Here is a 24,361-nt window from a genome sequence, read left to right on the forward strand (position 1 = left end):
AAGGAATTCATTCACTGTTTCCCATCGGCAGGCAGGTGTTCAGCCATCTCCAGGAAAACAGGGCTCTGTCACATGTAATGGTTACTTGGGAAGACAACCACCATCACTCCCAACGTCCCCCGTCCCCCCCCCCCCTTCCTTCTTCTTCCCCCTGCTTCATATGATGAGTGTGATGCCATATGGTATGGGATACCCCTTGGGTCAGCTGTCCTGGCTGTGTCCCCTCCCAGCTTCTCATACGTCTCCCCATTGGCAAAGCATGGGAAGCTGAAAAGTTCCCTGTCTATAAGCATTATCAATATTATTCTCATACTAAATCCAAACCACAGCACTGCGCCAGCAGCCAGGAGGAAAATTAACTCTATGCCAGCTGAAACTAGGACAGATGTATGGGACATGCAGGCAAAGCAAAACATTTGGGCTTTACAGTTATCAGAACAAAGGAAGTTCTTTCTCTGTAACAAGTCTGAATCACTTTGGCCTTTTTTAAGGTAGAAAGATTCTACTGAAACCGGCATAATCCCTACTAGTAAATTAGATAATTGATTTTTTCTGCAGCAGGAATGCAACACAGGTAAGTTAAACTTTTTTTTCTTTCTCTCTTTTTTCCTTTAAATATATTTGCAATGTAGATGCTCTCTTCTGACTGACTTCTACAGGTTTAAGTAACATTACAGCTTCAGTGAAAATGGATTTGACAGAGTCAATGTCAGCTGTTTAGGCCTTTAGATGGTTATGGGATCATGGAGTCATTATTTTATTTGTGGTAGATTCTCAAAAAACCAAATTGCATCATAAGAAGGTCATACGCATCGTGACAGTTTATTATGACTGAATTCCAGCAGAAGGAACAGAAGGATATTTTCTGCCCAAAAGAGAGACAAACATCAGTATATACAAGTACCTGAGACACATACCAAAAAACCTAGAAGAAATATGAGTTTTCAGCTGGATTTGTGACCAAGCGCCACTTCAAATGCTTGTCTACTGACCGAGTACAACAGAAGAAGAAACAAAACAAAAAAAACCAAGCAAGTGGTAGTCTGTATCTTCCACTCTGCTTGGGAACATGCCGATTTCTCTTTGATTTATGGCCTTTTTTCGTGAACTGCTAAATGTAAACATTTTCATTGTAACACTTACATGGGTCTGTAAGATGACAGAGCAGCTGACTGGTTTTGCCAGCTGGAATTCAAGGGAATACCTATGTTGCAAAATGAAGTAAGTGGGGCCCAATTCCACTTGGAAGAGTAAGGCACTTCTACTCCTACAGTACACATGCCTCAGCTTAAACTCCTCCCTAGGTCAGCGATCCAAGTAACTAACACAGAATTAAGACTAACTCCCTGTCTTGCTTTCAGTGAACACTGTATGTCCAATTGTACTGCCCAGTCTGTATTTTCCAGCTGCTTTGGCCATAAGTTCACCCTCATTAAGAAGACGAGTGATCCTGTCTAAAGCTGAATAGCTATGTTTTTACCAGCCCAACCACCATTTAATTCTACCTGGCAGTAATTCTGGTTCGCTAACCTCTGTCAGAGTGTAACAGCATTAGCTTCAAATCAGATGCTTTGCCTCAGACAACAGCTGTCATTCAGTAGTTGTCATAAGGTTTCAACTGAGAAATAAGGTGATTTATGTGAGGGGAGACCCACGGTACCTTACATGTAGTTCTACTGTTTGTTTCCTGTACTTCTTTATTCCAGCACATTCTTTGTTTTTGAGTGCACAGCAGACTTTCATTGCTTTAGGTCAGCAGCTTCCTCTGGCTGCAGTGAAGAAGATGTGGCAGGAAGAATGCTGCAGTTCCATCCTCTGGTAGAAGACTGAGGAAATCCCTTAGTTCCAGTTCCGTCGCAACAACTGATAAAGTTTCTGCACAGAGCAGGGGAGAAAATCTTGTTTAGGTGTTTTGTTTTTAGAACAAAGAAATGAAAAAACATTAACAATGCAATTACTAATTGAAGTAATCAAATTATCTAAATACTGCAACTGGAATGAAATTTTAGACACACCCATTTGTGAGCAAATACAACTACAGGAAATCTCAACATTAAACTGAAATTTCATCTTAGATTAAAACCATACCTCTATCTTGACTCATCAGGTCTATATGTGGCACTAATGCTTATGGAAGTCGATCTAGTACTTCACGTTCTGTATCAAATGCAAAGTAAGCCCTAGAAATCTATACTAGTACCCTAACTCAGCACTCTCTGTAAAATGGGATGTTCTGCAAGCAGCTTCTCAGACCAAGCTGTTTAACACTATGTTCTTAAGCCACTACAGCAAAGTTACCTCATGAAAACAATGGTTCAAAGGAAAAACCACTAGCACTGGAAACTAGAACTTTAGGTAACCTGCACTGCACAATGCAACCCCATGATACTGTTTTTCTGCTCTCAGGCATTACACTGGCATTTTTCAAAAAATACGTGTGCTTTATTCAACCTTCTTAACTCTGTCAAAAAACCCACACTGGCCTCCCAGCTCTACACAACATTATTGATTTCCTACAAACACGTAACAATAGGACTACATCAACTACCAGGGTTGGTTTCTCTACTTCTTTTTTCAGTCTATGACCTAATCATCAACAGACACTTAAAACACCCACTGGGTTATCAATAATAGTCTGTTAGCTGTCATTGCTGAGAACCGTATAGTCACTTAGCCTAGGCAAAAAAACCAACCACAATTACTATCTATTCGTTCTATTTAGTAAGTTTTTTTAATCGTGTCTATTCTTGATCTATATGGAAACAACATGATTCCAGCAATTTAACTGTTTTCCATACAAAATTAATGCCATGATTTTTACGAGGCAACACACTATACGTTGCAGAATCCTGGGCTAATGACTGGAAAGCCTGCTGATCTGTATTAGCTTTAACCATAGAAAAAAGGCCCCTTTTTTTCCAGATTACCACATCAGTAGTCCTTAGCTTGAACAGTATTTATAATGTCACATGATGTACAAAGGCTTCTGGAGTTGAGCTGCAATCAATTGATTTACCTTTCAGTGATGAAGTAAGAACAGGGCAGTCATTTCCAGTAAGTCTGGTTCTCTTGCAAAGTTCAGGAAGCAGCTTGTTCCACCACACAGCCTAATCCACAAAAACACACAGCAGAAGTGTAAATTAACACGGACTGCAATTAAGAGTGTGAAAGACCTGCTAAAAATACACTGACCTAAGCTCAGATGTGTACAAATTCAAGTAGATTACAATTAACTCAATGATTAATTTATATAACGCTTTGAAATGCGGTGGTTTTGCACCTGTATTTTTCAATTATCAGTGCAAACTTTTTATATTCCAGAATTTTTACACAGCGCCCCCTAGTGCCTCTACAGATAACAGTTTATAAGAGAAAAAAGGTCCCATAATTAGCATGATTGATGCAGTCAGAAACTGCAGGTTTTTCCCTCCAAACAGCTCCATGAGAAGTGGTGAACAGCATTACTGTAAGAACACTGCCCTGCCTCCTAAGCTAATCTGTCTACTTCCAACAGCTGTAATAGTGAATTATGTGTTGTGTATAATTTTGCTGCTAAGAAGGCAGAGAGGGGAAGGGATTTCTTTCCTTTGTTTTTAACCATGGTCAATCTTTTCTTCTACATGTGTTTAGAGTCAGTACTGCAACCTCACATTCAACTCTATTACTAACATGGAAACAGTGAAAGAAACTATTTTCAGATCTGAATAAAAAGCACAAATCTGGTTTCGAACAGAGTTCTAGTACGCCCATCTGGTAGAGGACCACCTTTCCTGACTCTGGCCAGCAAAACAGTACAATTAATTGAGTAGCTGTGATGAGCAATGGAAGTAAACTCCTGTACTCCTGGAACACTGGAATAAAATCTGTTCCAAAATTAAAACTCTATAGAGGCCTAAGGGGAAAATGAGACAGAAAGATCATCTTTCCACCAGTGCACCAGTACCATTCTGATGTTATAAGGTCAGAAGGTGTCACTAGAATATGGAAAGCACATATTTAAGTGCGATGTTATTTGAAGGACCCTGTTGTCTTATCAGTAGCTTATCACTAAAATTTCATGTTATACAACACTGTCAAACAATTCAGAACACTGATTAGCGAGAAACTCGCTAGTTTTTCATTTACAGTGGAAAAAGAACATATTACTCTCCCTTTTCTGATGCACTCTGCCACCTGAAAAAATTATGCTTTACATTTTGTAGAATGAATACAAGAAGCCACAGAAGAAACTAGGAAAAAAAAAATTCCATTCAAATTAGTAGGGACTGAGTTAGAGAATTTAAATGTCAGGCAAGAGGTTCAAAGCAAACAAAGCAATTTACTTTGTCTGAAAGCTGGGCAATTTGATCCATCCAGAGTCCATCTGTACACAATAGCATTTTAGTTAGAAAAAAACCAAACAAAAATACTGAACAACTTCAATGAAAGTAGCTCACCCGGCTGTCATCTTTCAGCTCGTGCTGAGCGTACAGTACAGCTGCATCAGGACACCTTTTGAGAAGCTGGTCAATGGCTTCCTCGTACTTGCCTAGACGGGTACTGCAGAGAACACGGATGGCGAGGCCGACATTGTCAGCCTCTGTCAAAGGCTCCAAGACAGGCAGAACTGAAGCTATATTGATTGACTGACTACACAAAAGAGACTGAAGACAAGAAGAAAAGGTATTGTTTGAATTTAAGACAAACTTTGCAAAAAAATGCAAACCATAACCTTAGAACAGAAGCCCGTACTTATCAGAATAATTTTGAAACTATATTTGCTTTAATAAATGTTAATGAAAACTGAGAAAGCAAGTTTAAAGTGGACTGCAAATATAAATATCATTGTTATTGACATATCTCTTCAGTATTTTTTTCTTCCATCATTTCAATGGGCCTTTTAGTTCAACTTGGATAACCTGGTGGGGAAAGAGGAGGGCAGTCCGCTAGAGAAAGTTGTTCATACATACATGAACATTTGCAGGATGGATCTAAGCTGTAAACAGTAAGATTTAAGGGTTTCATACCTGTAGTTTTGAGATATCTTCATGGTAACCTTTATCAGATGGAGATCCCACTGACATTATGGAAGTTACCCACGGGAAAATCAACCCAAAATGACCGCAGGAGTTTATCTATAAAAGAAAGAATTAAGTTGAAATAAAAGAAATATTTCTGTTAGTGACAGTTGCATGTGAAATCCACTACAAATGAAAAAAATTCTGCTGTCATATAACATAATTTAGAATAGCAACTACTCTTCTTTCTTCTGGTTCATACAATTTAGCAACAAATAAACTAGAAACTTCTAATTAAATCTGTATTTCAGATTTCCCATTCTGAATCCTTTAGAAGTCATCATTCACACTTTTTTCTTATTTAGTCAGCTTTGTAAAATTGCAAACACTCCACCTGACAAATTCTCATTGCTTCATTTCAGCCGTTATTTTTACTCAGAGCCAAAACTCCTGTTGGAAGCATGTTTGCAAATGTCCCCAAAGAGCAGGACTCCTCAGAGCCAGCAGTACCTATCTGTTAACCGCACACTACCCAATTTGCTTTCAGTCTTGCTTCTTTTAAGAGACAAACTGTCCAGGATTAAAATACTAAGGATTAAGGACAGTATTTGGATAGATTCTGGAGGTACAACGCAGGCATAAAACCTCCTAAGTGGTATTACTTACCAGATCCTCTGTTGTTTTCAATGGCTTAGTCTCAGGAAGTTGCTTCTTTGATATTCTCCAAACATACTGAGAAGCAACCCTCAATACAAGCTCCTGAAGTATTTCTTCCTGAGAGCACACTAGAAGAAGAGCTTCCCAGAAATCCACCAAGAGCTGGGGAACAGTGTTTTCACTGTTACCACACAACATCTAAGAACAAAAATGTTAGAAGACAGCACGTTAGCACAGACTACAGTAATTATTAGTAGCAGAAGTCAGATGAGGAGGAACAGTTTTTCACTTCTGCTAGAAGCAGAATTTTGGTTCCTTTTTTGTCTTGATGTATTTGTAATGGATGTGATTCTACATAATACAGTGCTTGGCAAAGTAAAAAGTTCATGGAATGATTTTTAAGGTAATCAATTCTAAATGATACATTTGATTTCTTCTTCAAGATTTACTCCTCTGCCAGAAATGTCAGCACACCATCAGCAAGTATTTAGACTGCTTATTTGGAGGATTTTATATATGCCAATAGCCAAGCAGGTGTCTTCGAAAGAAGAATCTGAAGGTCATGATAAGAGATGCCGTGTAGCTCAGTTGGGTATAATGGTAGAACCCACAAGGGAGATGCTTTAACGTCTGGTGTGTCTGTGAAAAGGACTTTTACTTGGTTTCCAACTGGCTTTAAACAACAACACTTGCTCTAATTTGAGTTTCGTGACTTCATACTTCTGATACAGGTCTTTCACAGTAACAGATGTAAGACTGCAACATACCTACATTGAAGAAATACATTATTTTAATCCAAACAATGTTATTCATTATAGAGAAAAGGTTTGTCTATTCCCAATCTAAATAAAGAAAACTTCAGTGACATCAGAAAAGTTATTCTATTTATCTTTCTTCTCATAAACTGCAGAGACCCACTCTTCCTTCAGAAATTTATACAGAACATCAGAACATTATATACCTTCATATTTAAGTCTGATTCTTTAGAAGTATGTTCCAATCCTAATGATTTCTTTAAAATGAGCTTACGGAAGTGATTTATCTAAATTTCAGTAGCCTTAGGAAGCCATTGAAAGACCTCTGAGATCAGGGTATTCTCCCAACCATTCATTCATTCAAATGACAGGGTCAAAGCAAAGAACTTCATGGAATTTTTTTTTGCTTGATATAAATAGTATTTCTCTCCAGAAGGTCCAGTTTCTGACTCTGTAGTCATCTATCATGACTGGAATATATCCAGCCCTCATCTCCTCCTTTCTGAAGAAATGGTGAAATGCCAGTAAAGGAGCAACCAAGGCTGCTTTGCTTAACTGGAACAACATCACTATGCGAAAAACAGAAGCAAAAAATTATCACAGGCCAACCTTGAAAAAGGTATCTGCTTCTTCCAGTTCAATTTTACTGTTCTCATGTAAAGCCACAGTGGCAGCCACCAGTAAACCGGGCTGCATCTCCTTCAGGTGAACAGCAAATTCAGTCGGCATAAGAATTCCTTCCTTGTGCTGTCTCAAGAGTTTTGGTTGCCCAATGAAGCCACAAGCCAGTACTGCCTGCAAACATAGTCAGATATAAACCAGGTAAAGAAGTCAATCCACATATGATTCAAATCAGCAAACTCAGTATTTCTTCCAGCAGTGAAGTTCAGACAGATGAAATGAAGGAAAGTCAGAGGAAAGAAATAAAGCCTTTCCACAATTTAGAGAACAGCTCTCCAGAGACTGAGCTTCAAACCACGTGCTGGAGCAGTGACTCCTAAGCAGTAGGCCATTTGCCTGAACACTGAAAGTAACACGCTGTTGAAATCTGGAGTTACTGTGTACATAAGAAAGATAATTTCACTATGAAATCCAAGACATTCAATACACATGGTGTTTTGAAAAATCACCGGCTGAAATTTCAGCTAAAATACGCTAAAATTTGCTAAAATATGATTTTTTGTTTTGAAAATAGCCCTGAATCAATGATCAAAATGTGCTGCACCACGAGCAACAGTAAGTTGCTTCTGGATACCTGAGTGATTTTGAAGGTAAGTATGACAAGATCCTATGTGTACCTCAAAGACAGCGAGGAAATGATGCCTAAGCAGATTAAATTAATTACACAGGAAATATACAGCTGACCTAGGAGGACAATTTACATTTCACCCCGCTATGCATACAAACTATCTTTCCTTTCTTTATCTTTCTGAAGTGTTATTTTTTCTAATCTGCAACAAAATGCTTTTCAAACATGAGGTGCAACACAATATTTTTTTAATAGGTCGGAGTAAAAAGGAAAACAAAAATCCAACACCCAAACCTCATCCACCTTATTCTCTAAGTAACATCCATGCAGTGGAATGCGGGTGTTTGCTCACAATATGGCAATCTCACTTGATCCTTCTGCAAATGGTCAGAAAGCAGGTGGTGCTGAGTATCACTGTTGAAACAGCTCTCCACGGTTCCCACCTTGCGATACAAAAACTGCTAACTTTGAAAGTTCTCCAGTACTTCTCCTACCGAACCATGATATCTAACTTTGGAACAGCTATCAGTTTATCTTACAGACCTCCAATATCTCCCTCTCAGAAAAAGTCTGTATATCGAGCTCTGGCACCTTTGAATATTCAACAGTCCTGATCAACCTTAACAAGAAGTAATTTACAGACCGGTCTGTCTAAAGCCACATGCGCACATCTATGACAGAGACTGCTTCACCAACATTTTCCCCCCACTGATGTGGAATTCTTACTCTGATAGCATTGAAGTAGGTTCTGATCTGATCTTCATACAGGTTAAGTGCTTTGATTCACCAGAAGGCTGTGCTGCCATTCAGCAAGATCTGAGCAGGCTGGAGAGCTGGGCGGAGAGGAACCTGATGAAGCTCAATGAGGGCAAGTACAGGGTCCTGGACCTATGCAGTAACAACCCCATGCACCAGTAGAGGCTGTGGCTGACCTGCTGGAGAGCAGCTCTGTGGAGAGGGACCTGGGAGTGCTGGTGGGGTAACAAGTCAACCACAAGCCAGCAGCATGCCCTTGCTGCGAAGGCAGCCAGTGGTCTCCTGGGGTGCATTAGGAAGAGTGTGGCCAGCAGGTCGAGAGAGGTTCTCCTCTTCTACTCTGCTCTGTGTCTAGTTCTGGGCTCCCCAGTTCAAGAAAGATGAGGAGCTACTGGAGAGAGTCCAGCGGAGAGCTACGAAGATGAGGAGGGGACTGGAGCATCTCTCCTATGATGAAAGGCTGAGGGAGTCGGGCTTGTTTAGCCTTAAGAAGAGAAGACTGAGAGGGGACCTTAGAAATTACTATAAATATCTGCAGGGTGGGTGTCAGGAGGATGGGGCCAGACTCTTTGCAGTGGTGCCCAACAACAGGACAAGGGGCAATGGGCACAAACTGAAGCACAGGAAGTTCCATCTGAACACCAGGAAGAACTTCTTTACTCTGAGGGTGACAGGGCACTGGAACAGGCTGCCCAGAGGGGTCGTGGAGTCTCCTTCTCTGGAGATATTAAAAATCCACCTGGATGTGTTCCTGTGCAACCTGCTCTGGGTGACCCTGCTTTAGCAGGGGGGTTGGAAGATGATCTCCAGAGGTCCCTTCCAACCCCTACCACTCTATGACTTCTGTGATTCCACATAAGAAAGATGGGAAATTGTATGCAGAAATTTTGTTTGTGTGCACCATGGACATTCTGCTTCAAGTGCAATTTTATACGGGCTGTTTGCACACAGATGGTGTTTTCATGGGCATATCACATATTAATTACAGGTGGAAGGGTGTAAAAACGCTACTATATAGCCCTGCCATACTGCTGAAGAGCACTGGCTCTGCAGAGCTCGTTACAACCCAGTAAACAGCATTTAATTTATCAAGAATTAACAGCTTCAAAATTTTTGATTATTTGGTAAGCTTTGCCAGGATAAGACTACCCTATCTGCAGGGTAAACTGTACAATCCCCGTGTGTGCCAGCCCTTGATTCTACTGTTACTGCAGACATTCAGTGGAGCTTACAGAGCGTATCAGGAGCAAGAGCAGTGACTGAAAGTTTCTTCTACTGTAAAATACAACTACAAGCCAAACCCACTGACTTGGGCTTTGCAAATCATGAATAGCTCATGCTTTCAACATACTTTACCTCCTTACAGGAGACCATCTCATGTTCATACATTGTCAGGTCTCCCATTTTCAGAGCCATGAAAGCCTTCGTCAGTGTCAGGACCACTGACGGCATAATCTTTTCTACTTTCTGAAGATACTTCACAGCTGTCAAAGGACACACATTTCTCATGCAGGGGCTGCAGAGGATATGAGGCAGCTGCACAGGGTCAGCAAGATAGAATATCTGGAGAACTTTATTTGCTGATTCCTATCAAAATAAAAGAAATGTGACAGTTTAAACTTTTCCAGACAGTCTTCTATAGTATATGAAAGTACTGCAGTTTTGTTTTGTTTTTTATAAAACAGACAAGTACAACTTAGCTATCAAATCACAGTGTCTTTCCTGACTATTTCCTCCCTACCGGTAAAAATAAAGGATATCTAACCAACAGTGATTCAACCAGTCTTCTGGGGTGCTAGGAGAACATCCACCACCACAGTGAATTGGTTTTACCAACCTATACAATTTGGCAATGTTCAAAGAAACAGTTTGCTTTGTTACAGAAATGGGAGATGAAAGAAATTTGAGGCAGAGCTCTCCTAAAATGAAGTGTCTCTGTGTGCAAGCGGGAACCAGACCATTAGCAACAGGCATCATGATAGCCAAACCCATAATAATGTTGCTTGAAAGCATCACAGGTGCTGCTTGTTATTTTGTCAACAAAAATAGGAAAATAAAAACCATGTGAAAAAGAACAACTGTAAAACTAAATAAGGAGCTCAGCATTTTTAAAGGGAATTTAATTAAAACTTGATACACAGTTCTTAAACTAAATAACTAAATCAACAGATTAAGAAAAAAACCCAACTTGTTTCTACCTTACTTAGTTCTTCATTTAAGTCTTCATTAAGAGAGTGAGCTAAGTAAAATATAAATCCTCTCTCATATGTCTGTATTTCATCACCTTCTGAAACTAGTCTCTTTAAGACTTCTGTCATGGATAAACCTGACATTCTGTAGTATGGCAAAGCAAGGTGGTAATCCTTTGTGTCAAACCTGAAGGCAACAGAGAGGAAGGAAAAAGAAGAACAAAACAACGAAGGGCAACATTTTTGCCATCACTGTTTGCAAGAACCACAATAATACATCAAACAAAGTTGCAGACATACCAGTATCTGCAAATACATAGCTCATATTCAGCATAATGTTGTATTCTGTGTTCAATGACAACAAAGACAAACAGATACTGAAGAGATGACTAGATTACGCTGTTTTCACAGAACGTAAAGACTTCTATATGCAATACTAACGCAAAACAGCAAAGAATGATGGATTTTTGTTATAAGGTTACATTATTGTAAACAAAAGCTCACCTATATCACTTTGACACCTAAAACATACCTGCTGTAGCAGTCTCCTAAGAAGGCACAACTTTCTCTGAATGCTCTTAGCAGTTCTTCTTTCTCATCTGATTTAAGGAAACAAGGGTCCATTATAGCTGCTCTGATCAGTAAGTGAGCCTCACTTAGAAGATGGATGCAACTCTCAGTTTTTACATTTTCGTAAGTTCTACTATAATCTACCTAGAACAGACACGGGATATACTTAGGCTGCTGGCAAAAATTAAGAATATACAGGAACAATTCTAACAAGAGCAGCAGCCATTTGAAATAGGATTATGGGCTCATAGGATAGGATTAATGAGAAATACATTATGGTGTATTCCGCAATGACATGCATCAAAGATTAATTAACAGTACTTATTTTTAGTCATCAAACAACAAAAGCAGGAGTTGGGCAATACCATTTCTCTGTAAAGCTGAATGGTTGAAACAGTGTTTATAATATATAAATTCCAGCCAGGCTCTGACTCAGAATTTGTCCTGGATTTGACGCAGTCAGCCTTTCTGGAACTAGAGAGAAGGAAAAGAGTTGAGTTGTCGGTGTCCAAATAAACACTATGCAGCCAAAAAAATCCCACTCACTCGATAATTTAAATCATAAATAGGTATACTTGCAGGCCAGTAAATACTTGAGAGTGAAGTCATGACTAAGTCATAATGGCTAATAACAAAACTGGTACAGACATTTTGATATACCAGGAACATCATCAAAACTATCTCCTACATCTTCTCCTGGGCTTAACACCAGGTAGTATCAGATACTTACAGGAAATAAGTAATTCCGAATTAGCTAAGCTGTTTACTTACTTTCTATAAGGACTTACTGCATGTTTGCCCCTGCAGCTCCATTCAAGTGTTTGCCAAGACATGGCGTAAAAAAATATCTGAATTCTTTTACTGTGACACATTGGCTAGGCCCATAATGCCCTAAGGTTAACACTGTAGGAAAACCTGGATTCTTTTTGCTCTGGTTTTTCAGTTTTTGGTTCTGTTTTAACTGCTCTGGGATATTTACATCTTTATTTTCAAATGATGTTGTTAAGAAGACTAGTATTTGTTCAACTTACATTCTTTACAGAAGGCAAAAAGTGTATTTTCCTCAAATGCCAACTATAATCTTCGAAAGAGAGAGGCGATTCTGCCCCTCTACTCTGCTCTGGTGAGACCTCACCTGGAGAACTGCGCTCAGCTCTGGAGCCCTCAGCACAAGAAGGACATGGAACTGCTGGAGCGGGTCCAAAGGAGGGCTACAAAAATGATCCGAGGGCTGGAGCACCTCTCCTATGAGGACAGGCTGAGAGAGTTGGGCTTATTCAGCCTGGAGAAGAGAAGGCTGCGGGGAGACCTGACTGCAGCCTTTCAGTACTTAAAGGGAGCCTATAGGAAAGATGGGGACAATATGTTTAGCAGAGACAGCAGTGACAGGACGAGGGGTAACGGTTTTAAACTAAAACAGGGTAGGTTCAGGCTGGATATAAGGAAGAAATTCTTTACAATGAGGGTGGTGAAACACGGGAACGGGTTGCCCAGAGAGGCAGTGGAGGCCCCATCCCTGGAAACATTCAAGACCAGGTTGGACAGGGCTCTGAGCAACCTGATTGAGTTAGCGGTGTCCCTGCTCGCTGCGGGGGGGTTGGGCTAGATGACTTCTAGGGGTCTCTTCCGACCCAAAACTTTCTATGATTCTATGATTCTAAGAAATTGTCCTTTATACACAGAAAATTACAGTATTTTGAACCATCATTCTCCTTGATGGGCTTATCCTCATCTTCTCCCGAATAATGTGTGATCTAGGCTTTCAAAAATACTGGTTCAAGTAACTTTTCAATCAACTATACCTGTCCTACTTTTGTTAATGAACTTGAACTGACTTTAATAAATGTGATTTCTGAATAGCTGTTTTAGAATAGCTGTTTTATGAAAAGCCCTCAGAAAAGAATAAAAAAGAACAGAAATAGCAGTTCTCACAGAAAACGATAAGAAGTCACAAATGCCTCTGGCTACATTCATGCTACAAGAGTATCTTGGGCCAGTCTGATCCTGCTTTTGTAATGGATTACTATAGCGATGTTCATAACTTTTCTTGGAAAGAACCCTTAGCCAAACATGAGACATTTTCACTTTGTACTACAACACATTTTGATAGCCTGTAGCTTCATGTTTTTGTTTCTCAGGACAAATGTTTTTTTCTTAGTAATGTTATTTTAACATTACTTATGAAATTTAAGTCCTTTACAATCTTCAGTAACTTATTTTGTTGATTTCAAGCATTTGTGACGCTACCCCAATTTCTTCTATGTCATTTAATACAGAAGAACCTAAAAAACCAAATGCTTCATTTCTGTTCTCATGCACTAACTAGGTAATTATTTCCAAACAGTTTTTCCACAGAGGAACTTCTTTTCAACTCCAACACCCACAAATTCAGCACTGTACACAGAGCTATAAATACCATTCCCCCAGAGGCACAAATCCTTACAGCATCCTTCTTGTATGCTTTCTTCTTTCAGTAATATCTTCTGTGTCTGCCTTAGTCAAAAGAATTATATGGTTTTTGAAATGACAGATAGCTCTTGGTCCTATAAAAAGCTGCATTCTTAATGTGCAGACATCCAGTGCAACAGGTGGACAGGCCTATAAAGGAAAGTGATTGTTTTGTAATTTCAGTTAGTGTCTACTTTGAGTCTTTAAATTAAAAAAAAAAAAAAAAGAAGAAACCTTTGTCCAGTGATCTGACACTAGAAACATTCACTGGCTTTCCTAAGTTTGAGTGCTCCACTTAAGCAAGAGTAAAAATACTCATAAAACTATGATATAAATCATCTAACAATGGGTTAAAAATAATAATGCCACTCTTCAAAGCAACTACACACTTTTAGCTGTGTGTCTCAAAATAACTGAGCCTGAGGGAGATGCCTAACGTGGAAAACTTAATCCCAAATAGTTTGAATATGGCCAAGTTATAAAAGATTGCTTGACATGGTTATAAAAGTCTTGATTTCAGTTACTTCTAAAAAGCAATTATGAATAGAAGTATTATATTTGCTTGCCTGTTATTACATTACACACCCAGTATTACATCCCCAATTTGTTCAACATGCACCCTTCAGGTAAAATTTACCATATCATCTACATTGGACTAGAAACGGAAAAATGCAACCTCATTTGTCAAAAAATATTCTAAATTTAAGGAGACAAAATACCATATTTACAAATTAACATAGACAGTGAAGCAAGGCAACATAGCATCATATGTGTACCCTGCTTTTTGAAGAAACTTAAAAACTTCTTGTCAAGAGGCAGAGGGGTGCAGTGGTGACCAGGAGGCTCTAAACTGCCCTGGGCTAATCAGAAACAGAACCAGCCAGCTCTGAAACTGATGTAAAAAACAGCAGGAAAGATAATAAGAATAAATAATAATTATAACCATCATCATGGAATGATTTAAGCTGGAATGGACCTTGAAGATCATCTGTCTCCAATCCCCCTGCTACAGGCAAGGGCACCTTCCACCAGCCCAGGGTGCTCCACGCCCTGTCCAAACTCGAACCCTGCCAGGGAGGGGGCAGCCACAGCTTCTCTGGGCAGCCTGGGTCAGGGCCTACCCACCCTCACAGTGAAGGATTTCTTTCTCACATCTAATCTAAATCTGCTCTCTTTCAGCTTGAAGCCACTACCTCTTGTCCTATCTCTACATGCCCTTGTCAAAAGTCCCTCTCCAGCTCTCTCGCAGCCCCATCAGGTACTGGCAGCTGCTCTAAGGACTCCCTGCAGCCTTCTCTTCTCCAGGCCAACACACCCCAGCTCTCGGCCTCTCCTCACAGCAGATGGGCTGCAGCCCTCGGATCATTGCTGTGGCCTCCTCTGGCCTCGCTCCAACAGGCCCACGTCCCCTGAGGGAATGTGGCCCATGGAGGACTCGCACCAAGGCAGGGATGCCCCCAAAGGACTGAAGCCCATGGACGACCCATGCCAGAGTGGGTCTGCAGCCTGTGGAGGGCAAGCTGCAGTAGGGACATCCATGAGGGACTGCAGCCTGCAGACTATCATTAGATGCATACCTCCTCCAAGCTCCTGTTGAGGCAGGAGGCAACCTGTTGCCCAACTGGAGGAACTGCGATGGACTGAATGTAGCCCACAGTGAAAACACAGAAAGCCAAGACTGGAGAAGCAACAGTATAGATTGTGTCATGTGTTTGTATTCTTTAACTCAGTACTTCTATGGAGAGCAGAGAATACACATTTGGCTCTTGAAAATTTTATAATACTTTGCACTCTTCATTCAGATTTATACATGAAAGCACAGAATATAGTTTAAAATGTAAGTGATTTTATAGCTTTTGAAAACATTCTACTTATGGTCTAGAATCTTAAATGGCAATAATAGATTGTTTCATTTAGACATCTGTAGATTGTTAAAATACAATATGCCATAGATTGAAGTAAAATATTAATTCTGGATGCTATTTTATTGTTTCAGCCAATAGAAACAGCATTTCAGAAGGAAACATTAGGAAACCAAGTGCCATACTACTACCCCTACTCTTTTAGTGAGTTAATGAGAGGTGTACCTTCACAGTCGTATCAATATATGGATCCTCATCTCGAGCTGCTGCTGCACTGCACCGCACTGTGAAACACTGCAGGTTCTCACTAGAGAGAAAGAAGAAACCACAATGATGAAGGAAAAAAAAGAAGAATTGCAAAAATCAAGTAGCCAATACTACAGAGAATCAGATCTTTATCCTTTGTAGAACTGGGCCTTGAAGCCTAAGCAGGAGGGCATGCTGTACTATGAGTCTACCCAGAGAGTGCCAGGAGGCTATGAAGGACATCGGAGCAGGGGTGGGAGGGGGCTGGGGTGGGAGCAGCACAGAGAAATGTAATACTAGTATCAGCAAAATCATAAACGTAGTACCTTGTAATGACGTGCAGGAACTGTGGAGTGAGAACTGCCTGCTCTGACTTCTCTGAATATTGGTAAGTAGAGATCAGTTCTACTAACTTCCCAACAGAGTAGAGATATCCAACATGAGGTAAAGAGAAAAAACAAAAGAGACTCAGTAGTTCTCTCTTGTTCTCAGTTTCCTCATGGGCTGTCACAGAACTTCCTAGATGTAACAATAAGAAAGGCATTTTATACACCTCATAAATCAAAACCTGGCAATTCCTCTGCAAGCCTGATACCTAAAAGACACTATCAAACCTGTCCAGATTGCAGACTGGTTTTGTCAGTAGCTAGTGAAGATAAAAAGAACTATAGGAAGATCAGTGTACAGGCTGGATCAGTGCACAGGCCAAAAAGTTGTATGTCATCTCATGTGGAGGCATGTCTAACAAAAGTGTGGATGTACCACCAAGTGAAAAAATTCTGCAGATGTGACAGCATCTAAGAGTCCTGGCAGATTCATCAGAACTAAGCATCCATGTACCGAATGATCAGCCTGTTCTTAGACAACCACTTGTGAGCTGGGATGAATGCTCATCCAGAGCTGCAGCTGCAGTGCACCAAAACACAGTCCCTCACTGAAGGGAAAGAAATGCTAGGAATGGCAGAATTTATTTATAAAGCCACTATGGCAGGCAAAGGCTGCGTTCAGATTCTACACACTCTCTTGTCAAAGACTGTCATTCACAAGAGAACATGAGATAGCTGGAGTTAAATGGCAAGTAGCTCACTCACTTGAGCCAGCTGCAACTTAAAGGAGGCTTTGCTACTTGGCAGACAACAACCACAAACTGCGTGAGCAGTCAGTAAAGATGACTGATGACACACAGCATTAAATTTTTCCATGGGTCTGCTGGGGCTTGAGCTAGTGTGTATTAGTGATTCCCTAAAATCTGCATTCATCCCTCACAGTTTAAATTAAAGCCTGGCAGAAAGGTAATGTGTATCTTAATGATTATTAAGGTTTACTACTATGATTTCCACTGTTGATTAACGAGAGGCAGCCTAGTATCTTGTAACACTGACGATAATTTCATTAACGCAATGTAAAGAATGACTGTTTTGTGATGTAAAATTAATCAGTAGAGAACTCATAAAAGCTGATTTAGTCTCCCTCTTTTGGTGTGGTGAATTGATATTTTAGTTCAAACTTTATGCAGAACTTGGAGAAATTTAAAAGACTTTTTTATTAATAGCAGATCAGTTTAAATGATTGAAAAGGGAGGAAAGACCTTAAAAATAAATCATACAGAAACAGTGTTCAAAACAGAATACGCAAGGAAGCTCCTTCCTTTCCCAGGTCTCCTGTGACACAGGCCATAACGCATCCATGCATATCTAAATACCTGTCTGGTATACAGGAAGCAGCTGAACAGAGTGCAACTTTGTCTCTTCGCAAAACCCAAAAGGTGACTGGTCGGGTGTAAAACGTCTAGAGAAAAAAAATCCAAAACAACAACATGGAACCTTAGTGATAAATTATTTTGAGCTACTTTGGACAAGTAAACTGCACTAGCTATAACAGGCATAGCTGATGTTTTAGTACTCAACAGCAACGTGCACTCCTAATTCTAGAGTAATTAGCATGGCAATGCCAAGAAGCCTGTGACACAGCTAGCAACAACTACCTTAAGTTCTTGCAACCGAAATCCTCTTTCTTTGCTTGTCCACAAGACGTGTCAAAGTTCAGGATCACTGGAAGACATGATGCAATTGATCTGAACCTCAATCTAATCTTTTTTTTTCCCCTCTTTTTATCCAACAGAGCTACATGTAACACCGTGCCATCGCTAATTTTACTTTTCTTTCCTATTATGTCACCCTTTTTCCTGCTTTGCTTTGGAATTCACTGCTGGACTGTCACATCAATTCTTGCTCAGTTTTGGATAAAAGTTTAATGGCTTGGATCACTAATAAAATAAAAAGTATAGTTTCTTAGTGCAGAAGCTACTTGGTAAACTCCTTTTGCTAGCTGGAGAAAAGGAGAATTTTTTTTTTAGAAGTACAAATAAGTATTACTTCAGCTGGAGTTAATGAAAGCTGCCGAATAAATAAACAGAAGGCAGTACCTTGATTAAAGTCACACAGACAGGACTGCTAATCAGTCTTGTGCATAATCCATTAAAGCAGGCTTCTCCAAACAGTAACAGAATTTGTCACAAGCCACTTCACAATAAGGTGTGTAAAACTTGGTTTTGCTGGTTCCGCATGAAAGTATAAAAACTGGGTGGTCAGACACTGGAACAGGTTGCCCAGAGAGGTTGTGGAGTCTCCATCTGTGGAAATATTCATAACCTGACCAGACAGGGTCCTGAAAAATCTGTTCTAGCTGACCCTCTTTGAGAAGGGAGGGGGTAGGTTCTTGGACTGGATGCTCTCAGGGGGTCCCTTCCAAGCTAAATGATTCTGTCATTCTGTATGCCGAGTAAAGACCATCCCTTCTGATATACAGTAAGAGAAGCTGCCACGCATGCTCTTCACAGCATACAAGAATGTACAATGAAAGCAGACTTTAAACATCACTAGATGTGCAAAACTACCAAAGTTCTGTTCTAATTACAACAACTAGTCACATTCCCCAGATAAAATGAAACTCAGGATTTGCAAGGTCAGTCAAAGGTTGTCCAACTGTGAGATGAGCAGGTTCACAGTGCGCTGCGTGAAGAACTGGCTGGACGGCAGGGCTCGAAGCGTTGTAGTGAGTGGGGCTATACCTGGCTGGCAACCGGTCACCAGCAGTGCTCCTCAGGGCTCAATCCTAGGGCCACTGCTGTTCATTATTTTGATCAATCATCTAGATGCAGGAGTTGAATGCACCATTAGCAAGTTGACAATACCAAACTGGGAGGTGCTGTTGACCCTTACAAGGGACAAGAGGCCTTGCAGAGGGATCTAGATCGATCGGAGCACTGGGCAATCATCAATGGCATGAAACAGAACAAGTCCACGTGCCAGATACTGCACCTCGGACAGAGTAACGCCAGGCACAAGTATAAACTGGGAGAGGAGTGGCTGGAGAGCAGCCCTGCAGAAAGGCATCTGGGGGTGCTGGTCAGCAGTAGGCTCGGTAGGAGCCAGCAGTGTGCCCTGGCAGCCCAGAGAGCAAACCACATCCTGGATACATCGAACAGAGCATGGCCAGATGGTCAAGACAGGGGATTGTCCCGCTGTACTCGGCGTTGGTGCAGCCTCACCTCAAGTACTGCATGCAGTGCTGGGCCCCACCATTTAAGAACGATGTTCAGGTCCTTGAATGCATCCAGAGAAGGGCAACAGAGCTGGTGACAGGGCTGGAAGGTACGTCCTATGGGGAGCAGATGAGGACTCTGGATTTGTCTCGTTTGGAGAGAAGGAGGCTGAGGGGCAACCTCATTGCGCTCTGCAGCTGCCCGAGGAGGGGATGTGGAAAGGGAGGTGCTGAGCTCTTCTCCCTGGAATCCAGCGACAGGATGCCTGGAAATGGCTCAAAGCTGTGTCCATCGGGGAGGTTCAGTCTTGACACTAGTAAACTTATTTTTCTGGAGAGGGTGGTCAAACACTGGAACAGGCTTCCTTGAGAGGTGGTTGATGCCCCACGCCTGTCAGTGTTTCAGAGGCATTTGGATGATGCCCTTAATAATACGGTTTAACATTGGGTCAGCCCTGAAGTGGTCAGGCAGTTGGACTATATGATCATTGCAGGACCCTGCCAAATGAAATATTCTGTTCTATTCAAAAATAGGCTTTCTTTGGTATTACATTATTTCCTCGGCACAAAAAAAAAAAAAAAAAAAAAAGGCATAAAAATCCCAGAAGCCAAAATACCACCATTTTTCTTTCAACAAGATGTGAGTCACATCTGACTTTGGTTTCTTGTAGTAAATTAACTTATGAAAATACATTTGTAATACCTGAAAAGCAGATACTGCACTTGGAAACACTTCGTGTCTTCTGTAGGTAACTCTGTGGATTCCAGGGTGATGGGTATCTCACACAGCTTACTTTCTTCCCCAAGCAGTTCCACTGGCTTCTGACATATGATGAACTCACCTAATTCAAGCTGCAAAGTATGTGCTGAAGGGCCTTCATCTTTTACACCTTAACAATGAAAACGCTGTATTAATTATTCAAACCATTCTATTTAGCATCAAGAACATGGTATGACACAATATCAGTTAAATACTCCAATTACAGCTACCTGGCTAGCACTGGCTTCCTCAAACCATGAGATTTTGACAACTACTACACTAGAAGACAAGAACAATCCTTCACTTAAGCTGAACGGTCTGAATATTAAGAGTCAAGATTTCTGAAAGAACACAGGTACATTGTTCATTATAAGCCAAGTCCAAGGCAACCTGTGCTGCAAACAGCTGGCCATCAGAAAATGTCATTTGGCTGGAGAGGTTTTAAGCAAAAGGCAGCTATGACAGAAAGCTGTGTTACCTTAAACTCACTTAAGTTCTGCAAAGCAAATCCTAACAGCACTCAGAAAGTAATTTGAACTTTTCTATTTAGTTTTTAGTAACAAAAACAACTAGGGGCAGGACGCTATTATCTGAGTTAAGATCCGTCTTCACTCAGTGAAGAACATTCCAGTTAAGACTTGTCAGACAGGGAAAATTCTATCTACCCTTACATTTTTTCTAGATATAGTTTCCATTTATAAAAGACCATCCTTCTCTAAGTTTCTTGAATTACAAATTAAGTATTTTCCTAAGGATTGTTGGTGTTCATCTGATACTTTTAGAGAGGCAGAAATTGATTACATATGGATTGATTTCTTGCAACACACAGTAATGAAACCTACTGAGCAAACCTATTTCTGGGATTTCTAGGATTCTGTCCTGGTTTCAGCTGGGATACAGTTAATTTTCTTCCTAGTAGCTGGTATAGTGCTGTGTTTTGGATTTAGTATGAGAATAATGTTGATAACATACTGGTGTTTTTAGTTGTTGCTACATAGTCGAGGACTTCTTAGCTTCTCATGCTGGCCTGGGCTGCCAGATGCATGAGAAGCTGGGAGCGGACACAGCCGGGACAGCTGACCCAAGAGATATTCCAGACCATATGGTGTCATGCGCAGCATGTAAAGCTGGGGGGAAGAAGAGGAAGCAGGGGACACTGGGAGTGACAGCATTTGTCTTCCCCAGTAACCATTAGGTGTGACGGAGCCCTGCTTTCCTGGGGATGGCTGAACACCTGCCTGCTGACAGGAAGTAGCACATGAATTCCTTCTTTTGCTTTGCTTGCACGCGCAGCTATTGCTTTGCCTATTAAACTGCCTTCATTTCAACCCAAAACTTTTCTCACTTTCACTCTTCTCCTTCCCTCCCCCATCCCACCGGGGGTTAGTGAGCAAGCAGCTGGGCGGTGCTTAGTTGCCGGCTGGGGTTAAACCACGACAGGTTCTGAGGCAAGCCCCTGGATAAGACAAAGGACTGAAAAAGGAGAATGTGCCGACATCTTGTTTATGCAGGTTCTGAGCCTACTAACAGCTACAAAAGTGCATATGCATCGCCACAGAAGCAATCTTAAATGTGCAAGCCAGTATATGTGGTCCATTCCAAGGTTCATGAGATGCTTCTTCAACTGGGCCTCCCACTTGTCCCTTAGACACAGTTACTTTGGCAGTGACACTGATGGAGTAATTTTTCTGAACATAGCACACTGAACTACTATTGCTTTGATCTGGCCCACGGTGGCACCCCAAAACAGCAACGTAATTCTGTGTCTCTAGAGGCTGCGCTATGCTGAAAGTGTCAGTAGAATGATGGCATGTTTGTTTTAAATGTTACCTCCGAATGCAGGCGGTACAACTTTTCATGCACTAGAATATTCAGCTGACAGTCCTCAGATGATCTGGAAACATTTACTGAAGGGCAATGAGCGTGCTGGAAGCTACCGTTAGAATAGCACAAAACAGCGAGCAGATTCTTGGAAATAAAAAGTTTCTCTGCTTACCTCCATCCACAGGCTTTCGTAGCGTCCTAACTCCACATGCACGCTGCCCTGGGCTGTCTGCACTTTGCTGGACCAGTTCCAGCTTCAGAATCAGAACATCCAGCTCTGCTGTTATGGCTATATGCCTGTCACAAAATGCAACTTCCACAGGAATGAGGTTGTCGATGTGTAAAATTAAGGAGCGTTCAAAGTCTAACACCGTCAGATTCTGGTTCATGACCAGATATTTCAAACAGAACATGACTAGTTTATTTTTGCAGCCCACGAGAAGATCTCCATTAACAGGACAACATGACATGCACAGCGGAGGATCTGAAAGTGGCACTTCCACAACTGACATCTGTTCTTTTAAGGTTTCGCTGTAGGACTCTTCCATCTTGTGACCAATCATCCGAACACAAACACGAGAACTCCCTGCAGACATGCACCTCCAGTTCGTATACACTCTTACGAAAGTTGCTTTGCTTTTTTCTTCAACTGTCACCAGATAGTCTCCTTAAAAGAAAGCAGCGGTACGGATATATCATGAAGAAATAGATGACACAGTTTTTGAGCTCTTTACCTGCTGTAGTACATTAAAAAGAACATCTTAACTTTTCAACTCTTGCATGAAATTCCAAAAACATTTTTCATCAACTTTTCTCTAATGAAATCCGAAATGCAAGTTTCTTTGCTGGGTAGAAGTCACTTCACATACCATTAAAAAAAAAAAAGGACTCGTAGATTTAGGTCCAGACTAACTCCTAACCGAATCCACTTTACGGATTGCAGACGAGGTGTTTCTGCCCTCCCCCCACGCTCCGAATATCCGATAACGGGAAAACGTTCTGGTTCTCTACAGACCGGGGAAAGTCACAGACGCACGGAGAGCTGCGGGATCGGCTGGAGTGACCGCCCGCCCCGCGCGCTGAAACAAGAACAGCGAAGCCAGGAGCACAGACTGCAACCGGCGCGGAGGAAGACGGCAGCAGAGCGCGAGGTGCTGCCCGCGCACAGCCCTCACAGCGCTCCGGGCCTCAGCGAGCGCCGGCCCTGCGGTTCCCGACCCGGACCGCGGCCGCCAGCCCGCTCCAACGGGAAGCGCCCGGGCCTGTCCCAGCGCCGAGGCAGCCGCGTCGGGGAGAGGCGGGCAGGGGGCGCGAGGCCTTCCCGTGCCGCCGCCAACGCGCCCCGTCCCCGGCGCAGCCCGAGCGCCTCGGCTCGCCCCGCCGCCCCGTCCCCAGCGCAGCCCGAGCGCCTCGGCTCGGCCCCCCGCCCCGTCCCCGGCGCAGCCCGAGCGCCCCGGCTCGCCCCCCCCCCCGGCCCCCGGCGCAGCCCGAGCGCCTCGCCTCGCCCTCCCCCCCCGGCCCCTGGCGCAGCCCGAGCACCTCGGCTCGCCCCCCCCCGGCCCCCGGCGCAGCCCGAGCGCCTCGGCTCGCCCCCCCAAGCCCGGCGGAGCGCGTAGGCCTCTCCCTGCAGTCAAGCCGGACACGTCCCAGTCTCCCCTGCCGAGCAGTCCCGGAGCCAGCGGGGAGCGGCACTGACCTGCCTGGCTGTGCACCATGCGCAGCACGGGACCCAGCGTGGCAAAGGAGCCCAGGGGGTCGCAGCGGCCCTCGTCGCGCACCGCGAACACCTCCACCCTGCAGCTGGCCGCCGCGCTGGCCACGAACAGCACATCGGGGCCGCAGCAGAAGTGCGCCGGCTCTTGCTTGCAGGGCACGACTCGCTGCGACCCGAACGGGTGCAAGTTGTAAAGCTGCACCATGGTCCCCGAAAACCTGCGGACGGAGCACCCGGACGCCTCCCGCGGCTGCGTGCGACGACACAGGCCCTCGCGACCCGCACTTCCGCCGCCCGACGCTCTCCTGGCCGGCGCCGAGGTCGGCGGCTCCCGTAGGGCGGTGCGCGCAGCGGCCGGAGCCGCCTTCCGTCTGCGGGCGCGGGGCCGTGGCGTGCCGCACGGCGAGGCCGGGCGCTCCCGGGCTGCTGGGGTGATCTTCGCCGTCAGGGAGCGTCTCGCCCTGGTGCAGGCCGCTTCGTACGCACCTCTGCGCCGTGCCCGCGTGAGTTCATTGCTGCCTTCGCGCTCCCAAGCGTCCTGGAGGCTGGCGGAGTCTGTCGCCGTGCACCGGGGCAGTTCCCGGGCGGGAGGCGAAGCGGGACGCTCTCTTTGAAGGGTGTGAGGCGGCACGGGGAACGGTGGCTTCGGAACAGCAGAATCTTCTGCTGCGCCTGTGGGTCGGAGGTGTGTGTTGGAGCGGGCTCCCTGGGGCTGGGTGGTGCTGGCGGCTCGGAGACGGTGCAGCTGCTGCAGGCAGCGCGCTGTGATCACAGTGTGCTGTGATCGGGGA

At 43.1% G+C, this 24,361-nt stretch overlaps 2 protein-coding genes across 5 annotated transcripts in view; one reads left to right on the forward strand and one right to left on the reverse strand.

The window, feature by feature from the left end:
* Positions 1–132: 132 nt before the first annotated feature.
* HPS3 (HPS3 biogenesis of lysosomal organelles complex 2 subunit 1) lies at positions 133–23,960 on the reverse strand. The gene is made up of 17 exons (XM_075418497.1): positions 23,553–23,960; positions 22,029–22,523; positions 19,976–20,162; positions 17,432–17,517; positions 16,056–16,248; positions 15,709–15,790; positions 13,617–13,771; positions 11,539–11,647; positions 11,136–11,317; positions 10,613–10,790; positions 9,771–10,001; positions 7,019–7,204; positions 5,664–5,852; positions 5,007–5,114; positions 4,437–4,643; positions 3,017–3,107; positions 133–1,875 (listed from the first exon to the last, which is right to left on the reverse strand). Exons 1-17 carry the CDS (start codon positions 23,773–23,775, stop codon positions 1,748–1,750), a joined length of 3,030 nt encoding a protein of 1,009 aa, XP_075274612.1. The 5' UTR covers positions 23,776–23,960; the 3' UTR covers positions 133–1,747.
* Positions 23,883–24,361, forward strand: part of HLTF (helicase like transcription factor) — a 46,474-nt gene continuing 45,995 nt past the window's right edge. For 2 of the 4 annotated variants that reach the window (XM_075418498.1, XM_075418502.1), the window contains exon 1: positions 23,883–24,255. The gene's annotated coding sequence lies outside the window, so the exon portion shown is untranslated. The remainder of the gene's footprint in view (positions 24,256–24,361) is intronic. The other 2 variants (XM_075418499.1, XM_075418501.1) reach the window with 2 other exon arrangements.

Source organism: Opisthocomus hoazin, chromosome 4, assembly GCF_030867145.1.
Source record: "Opisthocomus hoazin isolate bOpiHoa1 chromosome 4, bOpiHoa1.hap1, whole genome shotgun sequence".
In the NCBI taxonomy this organism is placed as follows: domain Eukaryota; kingdom Metazoa; phylum Chordata; class Aves; order Opisthocomiformes; family Opisthocomidae; genus Opisthocomus; species Opisthocomus hoazin.